This window comes from Pinus tabuliformis, chromosome 5_2 (assembly GCF_031772625.1).
Source record: "Pinus tabuliformis cultivar Carrire ecotype Pingquan chromosome 5_2, CPIR1, whole genome shotgun sequence".
Lineage (NCBI taxonomy): Eukaryota > Viridiplantae > Streptophyta > Pinopsida > Pinales > Pinaceae > Pinus > Pinus tabuliformis.
Genome location: NC_142306.1, coordinates 421,221,006 through 421,239,986, shown reverse-complemented (window position 1 = coordinate 421,239,986; position 18,981 = coordinate 421,221,006). Strand labels below are relative to the sequence as shown.

At 34.2% G+C, this 18,981-nt stretch overlaps 1 protein-coding gene across 1 annotated transcript in view; it reads left to right on the top strand.

Moving 5' to 3' along the window:
- The first annotated feature begins 2,347 nt into the window (after nucleotides 1–2,347).
- Nucleotides 2,348–18,981, top strand: part of LOC149159370 (uncharacterized) — a 28,702-nt gene continuing 12,068 nt past the window's right edge. The window contains exon 1 of the mRNA XM_089434277.1: nucleotides 2,348–2,560. Coding sequence (XP_089290403.1) covers nucleotides 2,348–2,560 — 213 coding nt within the window. The remainder of the gene's footprint in view (nucleotides 2,561–18,981) is intronic.

Below are 18,981 nucleotides of genomic sequence, written 5' to 3'. Positions count from 1 at the left end.
ATTAATTCCAACCACCTTCTACATTAATTGTGTTAGGTAGGAAGTCTTCTCGAAAATTCATGAGGAAGTCTCACGCCTTCTAGAGTGTTCAGATAGACTCCCCAAGAAGCCACTTCCACTAACATCTAGAATCGAGAAGCTTCATTACGATGTATAAAATGCTTTCTCTGGCAATGTAAATCCTGAGTTTGTGGTGTGATCTGCATTCCCTGATATGGTATCAAAGCTCAGGTGAGTTGTGAGGAGAACGAGCTCATGTGAGTTGTGAGAAGAGGTCAGAGTGGTAAATAGATGTGTGAGGCCAATTGTGGTAATTATGGTGCTAAGTGTTTGAGTGCAGTGAGTGTTCGACTGTTTGGAAATGCGTTAGAAGAAGTGGTGGGGAGATCCATTTAGAGCCGTGGATTATAGTCAAGTGTGAGGGCTCTATTCTGTTAGGAGTGTCACTCATTGTGCTAGAGTCAACTATTGTGATCCATCTCAGTGTGCATGGAGCGTGGATTGTTTATGGATGTGGTAAGATGAGAATGCGACCAAGTCTGTGTGGCATCAATTGTATGTAAAAGGAGCCAGAGCCGCATAGGATACCATCCCAAAATTGCCTCGTCTAGAGGCGGAAGGCATAAAGGAGTTGATAGCTTGTGCAAGAGAGAGAGAAATTATCTTCCCAATTAGGGAAATCGTCGTGTGGGCTCGGTGGTGTAATTTGGAGCAACTGGAAAAATCAGTTCAGTATAACACTATTGGAAGAGCATTGGTGGAGTTGTGAGAGCTTGGTAGTGAGGGTTGTATGAGCGATGGTCACTAATTGCCGAGTCGTGCAATGTGGTGAACCTAAAGCAGACCTGAGGTAGGTTGAGTTGTGGTTGTTGTTGGCACAGTAGGCCTTTTTTTAGTTGTGAGACAGTGTGCCCTACTGTTGGCATTGATTGGAGAGCCCTTGTTAGTAGCTGATTCAAGAGGCACATTTGACCTGTCCATGAGAATACAATAGTCCGTTGTGGAATAAAGTCGATGGATAGTTGAGAGGAGACCTATGTTTGGTGTGTTTTATTTGTTTCATTGTGTGGAGTTGAGTGTGAGTTTCGAAGGGGATGTCTTTGTGTTTGAAGGCCATCCAAGGGAGTCTGTATAAAAACCCAGCTGAAGTGTGTAAGGAAGGAACAAGATTATCCTCTATGATACGAGTATACTACTACTCCTTGAATCTTGGATAAAAAGGGAGTTTTCAACTTTAAAGTGAAGATTATTACTTGTTCTTCTCAACAACGAAGAGCAATGCGCACCGGCAGAATGAAAAGTGGCATAAGCCCTATTGATTTGCTTCAATTGTTGTGTTGAACACTGTACAAAAGTGTGTTTAACTTGTTGGCATGGAGGAGTCTTGAATGTAGACTGTGTTTGGGGACTGTGTGGCCCTTTGAAGCTGCCCATCACCGATGTGTGGAGAAGACCGTGTCGAACATTGAGGGGTACAAACCCACAACCACAAGGAGAGCCCACTATGTTTGGAGGACTATCACTATTCAAAGGAGCCTGAATAGCTGATTGGAGAAGAACATATGTGTATTAGCCCTATCAACAAGGAGAACAAAGTTGTTGTAAATATTTTGTATTGCAGAAACTTCGGTCTTGCTGAGGTGCTGTCACATGCATCTGCAAGAAAATTAAGGAGAAGTTGTGCAAAAATTCACCATTACTTAATTATTCATGAGCATTTATTTACCACGTGGAATAGTCCACTCTTAGTTACTTTTCAAAGTAATGAAACTTTTGGCATAATGTTTTTGCATGTGGAGAGATAAGAGGAGAAATAAAGTTTTTTTGGTGAAAGGAGTTTAAAAAAGGAATTACTAATTTGCACGAGGGGTAAAATTAAAATTGTGGTGGTTGAATTTTGGTGTGGCTGCTGGGATCCGAGCTAACACTTGTTGTGAACTAGTGATGTCTGGTTGTTGTTGTAGACTTACAATTAAACTAGAAGGGGGTTTGCAAACAAGATCATGAAGCTTTGAGGCGTGGATGAGTGTTAGCTTCTGTGTTTGTTGAAAGAATATAAGTGTTCTCTTGACCAACGTAAGAAATAATTGGAATAATGTTTGATAGTGATCTTTTTGATGATGTTTTTTCAGAGAGTCCATTTGGAAGTATTTTTGGGCCGGGTAATATTTTTTATTCAGGTAGTATTTTTGAGTCAGAAGAATTATTCAATAAACATAATGGTTTTATTGATGACCATGAATATCAGGAGGTGTAGTCTATTCCACATGTTCCTGCAATCACTGAGAGAAGAAATTGCTTCTCCCAAAACCCAATTGTTAGAAATTTGATTGGATCCGCTTCTAAGATGGCTGCTACAGTGGAGGATACGACCATGGATGTTGTTCAGAGGCCACACATGTTTGAAGATGAGTGCATTTTGGTGGATGAAGAGAAACTTGGTCGCATACTTTACAAGGCTCCTTGTGATGGAAAGTGGGGAGAGCATGAATTAGATTACCTTGTTTTCATTGTTTGGGATGTTGCCTTGCATCCCAATCTAGAAGAGGTTGTTAAGTATGTAAGAAAAGAGTAGTTGAAGGAGCTCATAAGGAAAGCAAGAAAGGTGAAGATGAAACTGCATCAACAAATGAACAAGCATGGACCCTTTAGCAAGAAGACAAAAATGAAAAATGTGTTATCAAGTCGTGTGTTGTAGAAAATCCATACTATGTTATAAGCCTAGTTGAGACATAGACCAACAAGCATGTGAATTAAGAGTATGTTTGTGTCTTATGTATTGTGCTATAGGATATTTTGTGTGTTTATATTATGGTTGGAATTAAGGGGAAGTGTTGGAAAAACATTAATCCCAACCACCTTCTGTATTAATTGTGTAAAGTAGGAAGTCTTCTCGAGACTTCAGGAGGAAGTCTCACACCTTCTAAAGTGTTCAGATAGCTTCCCCAAGAAGCCACTATCACCGACATCTAGAATCGAGAAGCTTCATCATGATGTATAAAATTATTTCTATGACAATGTAAATCCTGAATTTGTGATGTGATCTGCGTTCTCTAATACCAACAATATTGCCTTTATATCTAATTTAACTATATTTATTTCACCCTTCACATTCCATTCCCATAAAAATTTGAACACTTTTTTGAAGATAATGCTTGGAAATTTTCAAAATAAAGAAATTGTAAGTGAATAAAATAATGAATCCCAAAACAAAATTGATGTTTCTCATTTGAACACTAGTCTATTATATTAAGCATGAGATATTACTTATTGAAACTTATAACACCTTTAAAAAAACAATCATAAATTCCCATAAAACTTAAAATAAAACGTCGCATATAAATTTTCGTTCATAAATGGAATTAATACAGACTCCTCAAGTTTAATAGCCTCCCTCAGTTCTGCAACTACTTCACTAATACTCGACCTGTAAAACAATTCAGCCTTAACACATCTGATGGCTACATTGTCAACACGAGTGATGGACATTATGTTGTAATTTTCACTCAACTTTTTGTCAATGATCTCTTCTATTTTTCTAGTAATTGTGTCCATCTCCACAAAAGGTGTAGCTTGTAAATAGTAACATCAATATTATCATTAGTTTTTATGAATCACAAAACAGTTTTAATACTCTTAACACTCTTTAATTTGTCTAAAGATAGATTTGCATCTATAGGTTGTCTACCGCATATGATCTCTAACAAAACTACTCCAAAAATATATACATCACTCTTCTCAGTCAACCTTTGAGTGCTAAAATACCTGTTAAACAGAACAAAAAGAAAATATGAGCTAAGAATGGCAATAAAAATGAAAGAATGAGATTCTACAACAAATACAATTCAATTCCTTCACCATCACTAATATTTTAAAGAGAGTACAAGTTATGTGTGATATACTCTGGATCAAGGTATCTTGTCGTTCCTTTCACCACAGTGGTAACATGAGAAGCCTCCCCATCCTTCTCATCAATCCATATTTTTTAAAGACTAAAGTCACCAAGTTTTCATTTTAAATTGATGTCTAGAAGAATATTTGTTGTTTTCACATCCCTGTGAATAATCTTTGGAGTACAAGCTATGTGCATGTATTCCAATCCTTTGAATAAAAAGGACAGACATTTTGTTATGCATTAATTGTCTTTAGGAGATAAAATAGAAATCTACATAAGAAATTGCTTGAAAAGTATGTCGTTTTCATTTTGAAGCATAGAGTCTACATCTGCCAATGTTTAAATTCTAATAAAATACATCACATCAAAGAGGACATGAAAAAACTACTCTGTGCTGCATTTAAAGCTATTTTCACCCTTGTTTTCCAATTTAGTTCCAAACCTACGTTAGGACCTGGGAAAGGAAAGTAAAAGCTAAATTAGAAATGAACACCATTGTATTTACTAGAGAGTTATATATATTTACCATAAATGTGATCCCTTGGAAAGTAAGAATCGTTACCTTTGGACACCATTATATTTATGAGAAAGTTATATATATATATATATATATATATATATATATATATATATATATATATATATATATATATAGATACCATAAAGGTGATCCCTTAAGGACCCTCTGGACATGTGCTCGTAGATTATCATAAGTTCTTTCGATTCATTACAATATCCCGGTAAAGCCACTAAGTTCTCGTGATGAACTCTCGAAAGAACATCAATCTGTTCATCAAATGAACCCAGAGTCATAAATTTTACTCTACATGCTTATCTAGGAATATTTTTAAAGCCACTACATGATTGCAGTTAGAAATTGAGCTGTGATACTATGTCCAAATGGAAAAATAGAATCTCATAATTACCTCGTCTAGGAACTGGTGAACTCCTTTTTTCTCGTAAACCACTTGTCACGTGGTCAATTTTCACGGAGGAAATGATAGCACATTATGAGGATACAAAGAGAAACACCTTCTTTAGCCAATTGATAAATCTCAAACAAAAGGGTTCAATGGTAGAGCACATTGAGGACTTTCAAAAATTGAATATAAGGGTAAATGATATTCTAGAGAAGCAAAGGATTGATGTCTTCATAGGGACTTTAAAGGATAACATTCAACATGAGGTTCATCTTTGGGAACCTGATTCATTGGAGAAGGCATTCAGGTTGGCAAGAAAAATTGAAAGCGAAATTATGGAAACAACGAATCCCACCATTCACGACTATAATTATGGAAGTGTTTTTTCTCCTAGCCTTCCACAACCTACAAGGTTTACACCACAACAATTTGAAGAAAAAATAGAAAAAGGGCTTTGTTACAATTGTGATAGCAAATGCACTAAAGGTCATAAGTGTGCTGAGAAGAAATTATTTTACATAGATTATGAAGAGGAGGAAGAAAAGGATCAAGAAACATCAAAAGAAGAGGATATACACCAGGAACCAACCCTAGAGAAAGAAGAAATGAATCCGGCCATATCTTGTACAGCATTGGCAAGAATTACCACTCCTCAAACTCTCAAGATAGAAGGACAAGAAGAAAAAGGTTCAAGAAGTGAAAGAACACATCAATAAAGAAGAATTGAATCTGACCATATCTTGTAATGCATTGGTCGGAATTACCACTACTCAAACTATCAAGATAGAAGGGCATATCAATAAGAAAAATGTTCAAGATGTGAAAGATCACATCGAGCATCAAGAAATGAATCCGACCATATCTTGTAATGCATTGGAAGAAATTACCACTCCTCAAACTCTAAAGATAGAAGGACATAGCAAGAAGAAAAAGATTCAAGCAGTTAAAAATCACATCAAACATCAACAACAAGTTCTCCAACTTTTAAAGGATAACACCGATTTGGTGCAAAATTGAATAAAACAAAAGGCAGATCAACATCACAGTGAAAGAAGTTTTGATGTAGGTGACTGGGTATTTTTACGGCTACATCTCAAGCAAGCTATTTATGAGAAGGAAATGTTGGCAATACTACATGCACTTAATAAATGGCGACCTTACCTAATGGGAAGACACTTCAAGGTAAAAATGGATCATGATAGTCGTAAATAATTTTTAGAACAAATATTATCTTTAGAAGAACAGAAAAAATGGGTCACAAATATGTTGGGTTATGACTTTGAAATCATCTACAAAAAAGGGAAGCAAAATGTTGTTGCAAATGCACTCTCAAGAAAGGATGACGACGTGGAAGCATTCTTTTGTGCTATTTCTTTTATCCAACTAGATTGGATAAACGAAGCAAGGGATGAATGGAAGAAGGATGAAGAAGTGTGGCCACTCATTCAAAAGTTGTAGAAGATCCTAGTTCAAACAATATTGCCAGAACTCAAGACGAGGAAGGAAAAATCATATTGGAACCTGGAGCAATCACAGAAACGAGAACCCAATAGCTACGAAATCGATCAAGTTCAAAGGATCTCACCAAGAGGAAGAACTTACCCCCTGAAAATTCCACATGGGAGGACAAGAGTTTTATACAAAAGCATCAAGAACTACTCAAGTGTTGAGGACAACACTTTTTGAAGGAGAGGGACATGTTAGGTCTTCCCGCTAAAACTGCTTGATCCAACCTTTTGTTGCTTGTCCGTTACTTTCCTTTGCTTCCTTGTCCTTCCTTTCTCCAATGCTATAGTGCTCCAAGAATGCTCTATGTGTGTAAGAGTATGAGAGAATAGAGAGAGAGCTCCAAAACTGTATTGACAAAAGTTTAACTAACAAAATTTGTGAATTGATCCTCATAAGCCTTTTTATCATTAAGGTCTCTATTTTTTTCAATTTCTTCAAATTTTCCTTCAATTTCTCTCTCATGCAATATGTGACCTTTCATCTCCCTTTTCTCTTATTTTCCTTTATTTCATAATTAAAATGTCAATTAATGCCACTTTGCCTTTGCCAATTCCCCCTTAGCCATAATAAACCAAAGTGACACCCATTAGGATGTTTTGACCAACATTTAGCTTGGAATACATGTCTCGTGACCTTGGTCTTATATTTTTTTACATGTAAAATCAACTAGGGGTTGTTACATCCTCATTGATATTTTTGTCACTTTTGTTATCTTATATGATTGTGAAGTTTGGGGTTATAACACTCTAGGTAATAGTAGGAAAAGATAGAGGAAACCCAAAAGTGTTTTATAACTTATAATCTCAAAATTGAAGGCATTAAACCCTATCCTATCCTCGTCATAGAAGTGAGTCTTTTCCCCATTGAGAGTAGGATTTTGACTTGATATATACTGTATAAAAAAAAAGAAAAACAACATTAAAGACAAATGGCTTCCTAAGATTGCTTCAAACTCTAGTCAAAACCACTTGTAACTCAAGAAAGGGTGGCATAAAGATGCTAAACCTTGGCAAAATCATTGGGGAATAAAGAAAGGTGTCACTTTACAAAATAAATAATACTAAAAATATTATATTACATCTAAATTTAAGCAAAAATTGTGGTGCAATAAAGAATTAGAAAACAGAACAAATTAAGATACTATAAGAAGGTGATTAATCCTAATTTAAAAGATAAACAATATCTCTGTATTTTGAGTAGCATAAACAATAAAATCAACCTTGCTAAAATAATTTAACAATCTCTCACTATAGTGAAAGAAGGTGTTGGTCAAATTTTCCATTTTGTGACACTAAAAAGATTGAAGATATAAAATACTTCTCTTAGAATTTCCTACTTACACTCATATTAAATCACAATTTTAAAATATTTGTTACAATATCCATGTCTTAACCTTTTAACTCATCAATATTATAGTGATTTACAAATGGTTTTATTAAAGCTTTCACATACAAAAATAAAAGTTTAGAGCAAAGAAAATAATTATTTACATTTGTTTAAAATTTCATAAACCAAATTTGATCTTACAAGATTATCATCATAAACCAATAATTGCGTCGAGAGGCGCTCACAACTAAGTATGGGGAAAATGTTATAGTGTCCTTAAATGAATGTAAACATTTAAATGTTGCTTCGATACCAAGGAGATGTTGTAGCGTGTGTAAAATGAAACATTAAATAATAATAATAATAATAATAATAATAAAACATATTGTCATCTAATTAAAAAGTAATAAAATGTACAAATTATTGAAAATAATAAATCTAGTCAATTCAATTTGTTTTATTGAAATGTTGTTTTTATTATAAAAATTACAAAAATTTATTTATTTATTTATTTTCAGGAAAAAATAACTAATAAGCATATTACATTAAAATAAATAAAAATAAAAATAATTCTAATTTATAAAAATGATATTTTAGAACATATAATTGCGTCAAGAGACGCTCTTTAGCCCAATATGAAAGAGATATTGTAATGTCCTATTGTGTAAACATTTTGACTCGGCCAAATAAAAATAAAATTCAAATTCAAATTCAAATTATTTAAAATAAACATAAAATAAAAATAAAATTATAAAATTATAAAAACCTAATGCTTATAAATAGTTTTATAGTAGTTCAAGTAAAATTGATGTTATAGAGTCAATTTACCATTGGTGATTTTTGGGCTCTAGGTTTTGACAACCCATGGTTTTGTCAATGGTTCTTATATATAGATATATCAGATCTATCAAGAGGTGAGAGGGATCAAATCTCTCGAAGTGCAAACATTTCCTCAAGTTTTGCACTCAAAAAAGAGGTTTACACCTTGACATTTTGATCCCTCTTAACGCTTGATAGATCCATAGTTAAGATGGATGTAGATCGGTTAATAAACATATAACAAATTAATAAATTTTATTAACAAGCATATAATTAAAATTAAAATATTTCTAAACATAGAAATATGAAATGAATATAATATAAATAGTAGTTATAAGTTGTTAACAATATAAAAAAAATGATTTATATTAGTAATTATTATATTTTAGGAAAACACACACACACACTAGAGTAATTGATAATTGAGTCTCATACTCACATGACATCGGGTCGATTCAGACAACTACCACTATAAACTTTAGGTGAACCATGCCGCCTTGGGCATGCAACCCATGGGTAAACTGAATGAATTTGAACCTATTATTGTGTGGTACATAATACTTCATTTTCAGGGCCATTGCCAACTAAGCAACCTAGGGCTTGAACTTCATATTTAAATTTAATTAACACACATTCAAATTCAATATTAATAATATTTTTTGTCATATATCTATCTAGTTATCTATCAATATATATCATAATGCTATGTATATTACATTAATTTTTTTTATTATAAAGCATGTCAAAAGAAATGCGAGATATATATGTAACTATTTGTATTTTTAGGGTTTTAATAAAATTAAAAATAAGAATATTTCTATATTTTTTAAGAACTCATACTATCAGAACTCGATTTGAGCTATAAGAATATTTCTATATATAAGAACATGAAATTTATATAAATTTAAATAATATCAAGAATAACGAGTGTAAATACATCTTAATTTGGAATCTACCAATGCCAAGAGGGATTAAATATTTGGAGGAACAATTTTTTTTCTCAAGTTTTGTTCTAAAAAAAGGTTTGCATCTTGAGAGATTTGATCCCTCTTGACACTTGGTATATTCAAAATTAAGATGGATCTATGTTGATATTTACTTTGAGTATGTAAATTTTTAGAGATAGAAATCATGTTTTGTCAATTTTTCTCTTGGTTGTGTCAACATTTTTTAAATGTTGAGAAAAACACATATAGAAAAGAATAAAACAAAATCAATGTTGGCTTTATATGTTTTAATTAATATTCAAATTAAAAAATATATAAATATAAAATGTAATTCGTAATGTAATGTAAAATGTAATGCAAAATGTAAAATGGAAGGCATAGAGCTACTAATTTGATCAAAAGAAATTGGTTTGTCTATAATGTAAAGTAAACATACTATTGTTTCTTTAAGGGGTTATTTATTTGTATATTATTATTGGTATAATAATCAATAATATTGATTATTATTATTCCAATATATTATAATAATAATCATCTTTATTATAACTATTATCATATTAGACCTTACATATATTATTGATTTCACATAGGGATAATTCTTGATCATATGAATGGAGGGGGAGAGAGAGGGGGGGGAGAGGTAGAGAGAGAGAGAGATAGCTGGAGGAGGGACAGGGAGGGGTGGGAGAGAGCGATGGAGGTGGGAGAGAGAGAGAGAGAGAGAGAGAGAGAGAGAGAGAGAGAGAGAGAGAGAGAGAGAGAGGGGAGAGAGAGAAGAAAAGAGGGAGGGAGAGAAATATGGATTTGGAAGGGGAGAGAGGGAGGGAAGAACAAACACATCAAGAGATAGAGGTGGAGAGAGAGAGGGAGTGACAAGAGATAGATGGAGGGTGAGTGACGGAGAGAGGAGAGAAGAAGGGAAGAGAGATATAAAGAGGAGGATGGGTTGAAGCCTTGATGGGGCCCCTCCTTGAGCCTTGAGACTTAAGCCTTGAGCCTTGAGGGAGAGATAGATAGATAGAGATAGATAGAGAGAGAGAGAGAGGAAGGAAGAGAGAGAGGAGGGGGAGAGAGAAGGAGAGAGGGAGAGAGATATAGAGAGAGAGAGAGGAAGGAAGAGAGAGAGGAGGTTGAGAGAGAAGGAGAGAGGGAGAGAGAGATAGAGATGGATTTGGAGGGGGAGATAGTGATAGAGAGGGAGAGTGATGGGGGGAGAGACAGAAGGAGGTGCGAGAGAAGGGGAGAGAGAGGAAGGAAGAGAGAGAGGAATTGAAAGAGAGAAGGAGAGTGGGAGAGAGGGAGGGAAGAAGAAATGCATAGAGAGAGAAAGGTGGTGAGAGGGAGTGACAAGGGAGAGATGGAGAGAGAGTGAAGGAGTGTGGAGAGCAAGAGGGAAGGGAGAGAGGAGAGAGGGAGAGAAGGAGAAGAGAGAGAGACAGAGACAGAGACAGAGAGAGGAAGATGGAGGGAGAGATAGATAGATATGAAGAGAGACTCTATATGTTTGGGGTGTGAGATAGAGAGACGCAAAAGGAGAGAAAAAGGGAGATAGAGATATAGATGGAGGTGGGAGAGTTGGAAGAAGTGAGAGATAGAGAGACAAAGGGATGGAGAGATAGATATATTTGGAGAGAGTGTGTGTGTGTGTGTGTTTGGGGTTGAGATAAAGAGACAAAGGAGAAACAAAGGGAGATATAGATATAGATGACAGGGAGAGAGAGAGGAAAGAACAGAGAGATAAGAGAGAGAGGGAGAGGCGGAGAGAGAGAGGAGGAAGAGAGGGAGAGAAGGGGAAGAGAGATGAAGAGGGAGGGAGAGAGAGTGTGTGCGTTTGGGGGTGTGTGAGAGAGAGAGAGAGAGAGAGAGAGAGAGAGAGAGAGATGGAGATACAATGCTATTCACTGAAATATATGCATTGATTTCAGTGTAGATGTTGATTCCTAATCCTATTTGATTGATTGCACTAGATGCATTGCTTTCAATGTAGTCGTTGATTTCTAATTTTATTTGATTTCTTGCATTAGATGCATTGAATTAAGTGTAGATGTTGATTTTTAATCCTAATTGATTACTTGCACTAGATGCGTTGATTTAAGTGTAGATGTTGATTTCTAATCTTATTTGATTGCTTGCCCTAGATGCATTGATTTCACTGTAGATGTTGATTTCATATTTGATGTAACTAGATGTATGATGTACATTAATTTTAAAGTAATTAAATTAATAGTGTGCATTGATTTTGGTGTAAGCACAAAAAGTTATTGACGGTGTGCATTGATTTATGTGTTACAGTAATTCAACCATAAATAAAATACTTAAATTTTCATCTTAAATAAAATGTTCACTTACCTGGAATGTTTGGTTCATGAAACTATAAACTACTGTAATTGATTACATTCTAATTATTCTCATTTTCCATTATTCAACATTGTTACTCACTTTGCATTCAAACAAGATAACAAAAAACAACTACCTTTGAAACTTACTTGGGGTTTACACTCCATAAGTCACAATGATTGACTTTGGAGAAAACTACTATTAATATTGGAGAGCAAGAGAGACAAGGTATGATGTCTACTACAATAGACTGAGTTAAAAGGTGCATGATCATGTCAAATAAAGTGATTGGTTAACTATTATTAGTAGTGAAACTTTAGAAATAAGTTTTTTTTATTATTAATAGTTAATTATTAAAATTAAGATTAACAGAAGAAAAATGTTAGGAAATTTTAAAATTAAAACAAGAAGAATATAAAGAGATTTTTTTTGTTAAATATTAAAAATTAAAACTTTAAAATTAGATTAATTAGATTCGGAGGTTACATTTAATAAAGGAGAAAAAAGAATAGGGATTATCAGTGCACCATAATTTAAATAATATTTATTATTTGATTAGAATAATTTATTTATTTAAAATTATTTAAAATATAAGTTTATGAAGGTAGTTTAATTGGCAATTACCATGTTATAAAGTTTTTGAATTTCATAAATAAACTATGAAATTCAAAATTTAAATGGCCATTAAAAAAATATTTAAAATAAAAAATATTTAATTTTTTATTTAATTTATTATAAATTACTAATTAATTTAAATTAGAATTTTTAATATAAAATAAATCATTATTGAAAAAATAATTGAAAATTAAAATTAAAAATATTAAATCATTCACTTACCTAGAATGTTTGGTTCATGAAATTGTAAACTATTGTAATTGATTACATTCTAATTATTCTCATTTTCCATTATTCAACATTGTTACTCACTTTGCATTCAAACAAGATAATAAAAAACAACTACCTTTGAAACTTACTTGAGGTTTACACTCCATAAGTCACAATGATTGACTTTGGAGAAAGCTACTATTAATATTGGATAGCAAGAGAGACAAGGTATGATGTTTACTACAATAGACCGAGTTAAAATTTTGAATGGTCTATGATTTCAACCACCCTTTTCATATGATCCATATGAAAAGATCCCAAAACTAATGTGTGGCAATAAGAATAGTATAAGAAAATAGTTTGAGATAAGTCACAATAAAGGCTATTTGTAATTGACTACATTCAAGTATTATTCACACTTTTATCATTCAATTGTTACTTTGCATTCAATTTTTTTATTCATAATTTTTCACCTTTCAAGTTATTAACAATCTCTATCATAATTGGCTAAATTTAAAATTAAAATGACTATATTAATTTTTGACATATTTAACATATTTAAAATGATTAGAATAATTTGATGTTCAACAAATTTTCCATGGCCGCACACAATTGAAACCAACTTAGATCCATCTTAACCTCAAATCTATTAAGCATTGAGAGGAATCAAATCTCTCGAGGTGCGGACCTTTCCTCAAGTTTTGCACTCAAAAAAGTGGTTTTTAAGATGGATCTAGGCTGGTGTAACATGTAACACGTGTATAAAAAGTTCAATGTTTAGGGTGGATGTTCCAATGTCTCAGGTTTTGCACTCAAAAAAGTGGTTTTTAAGATGGATTTAGGCTAGTGTAACATGTAACACGTGTATAAAAGGTTCAATGTTTAGGGTGGATGTTCCAATGTTTCGAGTGGACGCTCCACCCATCCTCATGAACTAAAGCACCCATCCTCATGAACACAAAGCTTTTTGTGAGAAGAAAAGGTGCATGATCATGTCAAATAAAGTGATTATTATTAAAATTAATACTAACAAAAAAAAAATGTTAGGAAATTTTAAAATTAAAACAAGAAGAATATAAAGAGATTTTTTTTTGGTTAAATATTAAAAATTAAAACTTTAAATTTAGATTAATTAGATTTAGAGGTTAGATTTAATAAAGGAGGAAAAAGAATAGGGATTATCAGTGCACCATAATTTAAATAATATTTATTATTTAATTAGAATAATTTATTTATTTTAAATTATTTAATATAAAAGTTTATGAGGGTAGTTTAATTGGCAATTACCATGTTATAAAGTATTTGAATTTCATAAATAAACTATGAAATTCAAAGTTTAAATGGCCATTAAAAAAATATTTAATTTTTTATTTTATTTATTATAAATTATTAATTAATTTAAATTAGAATTTTAATATAAAATAAATCATTATTGAAAAAATAATTGAAAATTAAAATTTTGTTAGATTGTTTTTTTATTTTCTCATAATTAAAAATTTTGTTGGATTAATTTTTTATTTTTTCATAAAATTTTTGCGATTCCAAATTTTGATAAGATTTTCAAATGTGTTTTTAAATATAAATATAAATTCAAATATCTTGAAAAATTGCAAAATATTCACACCGGATAAACTAAATGAAAAAAAACGCATTCTGCGATTTTATTTGGCAAAATGAGAACGGTTTATGACCAAGTGCATCCTTTACTTCCAAGAGAATTCCTCGCTTGGTCAAAGTCTCTAACTGCTAATATGGAAAATAATTCTAATCTAAGATCCAGATTAAATAGACGCCATCGATCCGTGCCACCCCCAACCAACCAATAGGAGCCTAGACTTCTGTTAATATAACTCAGAGAAAGGTTCTAGACCCAATCATCTCCTCTCTGACAATCAATTCCTTTTCGATATTTTGTTGAGATCCGTGATCTCTTATTTTCTCTTTTCATTGAAACGTTCCTGCGTCGTCTAGGTTCTTATTTCTGTTTGTGAACATCACAACATTAGAATCACCACCAACAATTGAACACAACAAGAACCATAATTGCCACCAACAATGATTGCTAGTGCCAACACAAGTGAAATAAGCTAGGAACCACATTGGTGGCCATGCCAAATTACCAAAAGATTGCCCATTGGCATACATTAGTATAATCATTAGAGCAATTGTGATAATGAAGTAGACTAGAGAGCTCTAGAATCTCCCATTAAATGTTTTGTGAACATAACTAGTGCTTCAGATGTGAAATTGCCCCAACATCCAACCAAAAGAGCCACAAGACACTATTGAACCAAAGTTAGCACCATACCTTACATTCTCAAAAAAGTAAGACCCAAAATCTAGAAAATGGTCTAATTAATCTAACATAGGAATTGAAGGCTTTGGAGAGCTACCAAATAGAAATTTGGTAGGGTCTCTTGGAGGGTTAGTGAGATCCCTAGAATTCGAATTTGATAGAAGAGTTTTCTCCACTTGACATAGATGAGCATTCAAATCATTAACTTTGAATCTTACGTTTTTGGGAATTTTCTTGTTCTCTTCCAAATGAGAGAACAAGTTACAGTTATTAATTTGGTTGTTTTTCATAACTAGCTTAAACAAAGAGTCAGATTGTAGCCTTGTAGCCAAGGAATTCAAGAAAATTAGTTGTTTTTTTTCTCATTTTATTAATTTTTGGAAACCTTAGCAAATTTTCTTAGGCAACCTCTGAGTTCTAGAAATAGGGGTGGTCCCCAAATTGCTTAGATTCTAGTATTAGAATCTTCTTATGCACCTCTAGGGGTACAACGCTAAAGAAAGAATCAAGTGAGCCACTTGCGATTTGATGACTCCATTTTCCCCTAATAGGATGACCACTAGCTTGAAAATTTAACAAACGTTGGTGGGGAACCATGACCTTGAATGCCAAAAGACTAGGCAAACATTGAATTAAAGAGCCACACCTTAGAATACTAACTGAAGGACAAACTAGTAACTCGTTAATGGCTAAGGCAAGAGTGTTGTCCTTGAAAGACAAAATTAGAGGCTGCAGTACAATACTTGACCACTCATGAATGAACTTAGGTTGTAAAGACCTAACCCAAGTAATAGTCTGTGTGAACAAAACAGGAGATAATAACCAATTTTCCTTGATGTGACCCTAAAATTCTAGCAACCAATACTCAAACCACGGTGACAACACAAAAAAGGATGAAGATTGCAAATAGAAACTCCCAACAACCAATAATTGAGACCATGGTGGAAAATGCAAACAAGAATAACTCAGAAGCCAACTTATGAAATGAAATTGCACCCATTAAAGCAACAAGGTCCAAGACTCATAACTAAATTGAAAAGTGTTTAGAATACCAACACTAGACAAGGGTATGAGATACTTGAGGATTTAGACTCCACAAGATGTGAATTTGATAGAAATGCCATTGATTCAAAACTAGCCCTAGCTTCGTAGAGTGCAATAACAACACGAGGTACATTGGTTCCCTGCTCAAAACACCATGGATAGTAGACAAGAGATGAAAACTCATCAAATTACCACCACGATCAACATTGCATGGGAGATATATCATACACCATAGTTGATACCATTAAAATTTTGTTGCAAATGATTGTGAAACCATAAGTGTGGGAGTAGGTGGCCTACCTCACCTCCATTGTAGCTCACAATTCTTTGCCACCCCACGCACATGTATTTAACATGAGGGAATGTCAGATACATAGATTGACGCTAACCTCCATCAATGTGCCAAGCCATGTGTGTTAAAAGCCAAATCTCCACCCACATTTCACATTTGAAAAGATTAATAAATAACATATTAAGGTTAGGCGGGCACCCCACTGGGAAGAAATACAAGTTATTGTTGGATCTTGGTCGCTTTAAGATAAGAGATCCATTCTATGAAATATTTTTTTGTACTTTTTTTTTCAAAATAGAAAAAATGCTTTCAATAAAACGAATAATAAAATACAATATCATGAATGATATGTCATGCCATTTTTAGAGATGTTTGAAATCAAGGGCAAAAGCTAGTTCAGAATCTACTGCGAAATACAATGCACCATAACATTTTGAGTTACAAAAGAGCAAAAATAATGCAAAAAATACATGTGAAAGAAGAAAACACTAGTAACTCATACAATTGAGCCAAAATTTCCATTGATCCATGGTCATAAAACATGACAAAATTTTAATTATCCATGTGATAAAAAAAGTCCTCAAATATTGATGTGTCTAGTTTCTTGTAGTTCACCATGGATGAGAGATTGAAAATGGATCTTTCTAGGAATAACGTTGCATCTAGTCTTGGATAGAGTGTCCTCACCATTTTGATGTCTGTATATGTGGGAAATGGACAATTTTCAGAAGAGATTAATGAGAACTCTGACCCTCTGCTTCTAATTGGAGAGTGTAGGAGACTCCATTCCATTGCCATAATCCGAAAGAAGATGCACCATCGAAAAATCCCACAGGGAAGGAAGACCATATATTCTTAGGAGGATGGATAATTTTATGGCACATGGAAGAGTGAGATTAGAATTCTTGGTAGTAGCATGTGATCCTACTGCAAGTCCTCTAGATGTCAAATTGCACCTACTTGAAAATGAGGGTCTCTTTGGCCCTCCAGATGCCTTAGAGAACAAAAAAAGGCAAAGTTTGATGCTGCTTGTAGTCCTTAGTCCACCAACCAAGACAAGTAACAATATCTGACTTATCCCAATCATCTTGAATTTGCAGTGAATTAAGCACCCTATGCCAAATCGAGGATGCAAAAGCACAAAGGATAAACAGATGATTAATGTCTTCACCATGTGACATGCATAGAGCACACTTGTTAGGGCCTTGAAAATCCCGCTTAGAAAGGTTGTCCCATGTGAATACACAATTGTGAGCCACCAACCAGATAAAACACTAAAGTTTTAGTGGCATGTTCCATTTCTAGGATTGCGAGAGTCAGAAGAATAGTATGTTCGATCCATAGGGATGGGTGATTAAGTGATACGCCTCATGAACAATAACATGTCCTTTTAGATAACCTTCAAACTAGATTAATCAGTCCTACTTTGGGGAAATGACAATGCCTGCAATTTTAATATTGGAGATAGAGTCAGACCACTCTGGTGCTAGATGTGAAGGTAATCCGAGATCACCAACTGATTTCCAATGCATGGAAATAAAATAAGAGAGTGAAGTAATGGCAGTGTCTTTAAGGACATAAATTTCTGTTGTAGCAGCTACAACCACCCTCCAAAATTTTTCCTTGGCCTGTTTTGGAGCCTCCCTCCCAACCTTTCACAACAACTTGTCTTGCTCCGTCAAGTACACAAGCTTCAGTGTTTGTCATGCACAAAGTCAACCTGTCGATCACAGCTTGATTCATTTCCCTCATAGGTTGTTCACCTGGACTTGGTCCAACTGTAGGTTGAGCAGCTTCCCCAAGAAAATTGCGCACTTCTGGAGAGAAACCAACCTTCCCTTCAGAAATTGCACAATCCTGTTTGGCAGCCTTTTGGGCTCTCAGATTGCCCAATTTTTCCAGCCAACACTCCCAACAGAGATTGCACAAATTTCCCCAGCAGGGTTGCTCAGCCTAGAATTTGCGCAAATCTGGGTAGTAGTTAGCTACTCTGCCTAGAAATCATGCAAATCTCCTAGGCAGTCAGCCCATCTCCCAGCCAAAAATGTGCATTTTCTCCCAGCAGTCGAGCAGTCTCTCGCATGTGCAGCTGAGTTGACCGGTTCCCTACAAGACGGAGCAAAACTAACTTGCATGCATAGGCTGCTTCTCCTAAGGAAACATGCCAAGACATCCCTTGTTTTATGGATCTATGTTTAGCAGTTGGAGGTTACATGCAAGGATCATTTCAGAAACATCCCACTGAGTGTCGCTTTCCCTAGACTTGTGGCATGCGCGTCACAACCTCGATGTTATTAAAATTCATCAACCAGATGCTGCATAGATCATTCCTCACATCAACCTTGTGCCTCTGATATCCCACATCACATCTAGGAGCAGTTGGCATATTCAACTCAGTTGTTTTGGGGTAAGCCCACTTCTGATGCCTTGTGTTGCATTTCTGTCGCTTTTTGTGTTTTCGCTAGTATGAGTATTGTTTTCTTGATTTCTTTGAACACTTGTTGTCATTTACATGTATATTAACTTGTCCTAGCACCATTTCATTTTTCATCAACATCCCACTATTGTCACATGCATGAAACTGTTTTTCGCGAACGGTCGCCAATTCAGCGACTCGCCTCACCCACATGCATGTTGTTCCATTTTCTGAATCTGTTGTTCATCATTTGCATGCATGATCATTCACTCATGCTTACACTCAATATCAGCATGCATTCACATTCACATTCACATTTAGTTGCCCGTCGGCGAGTCCGCCCAACCTTAGCCCG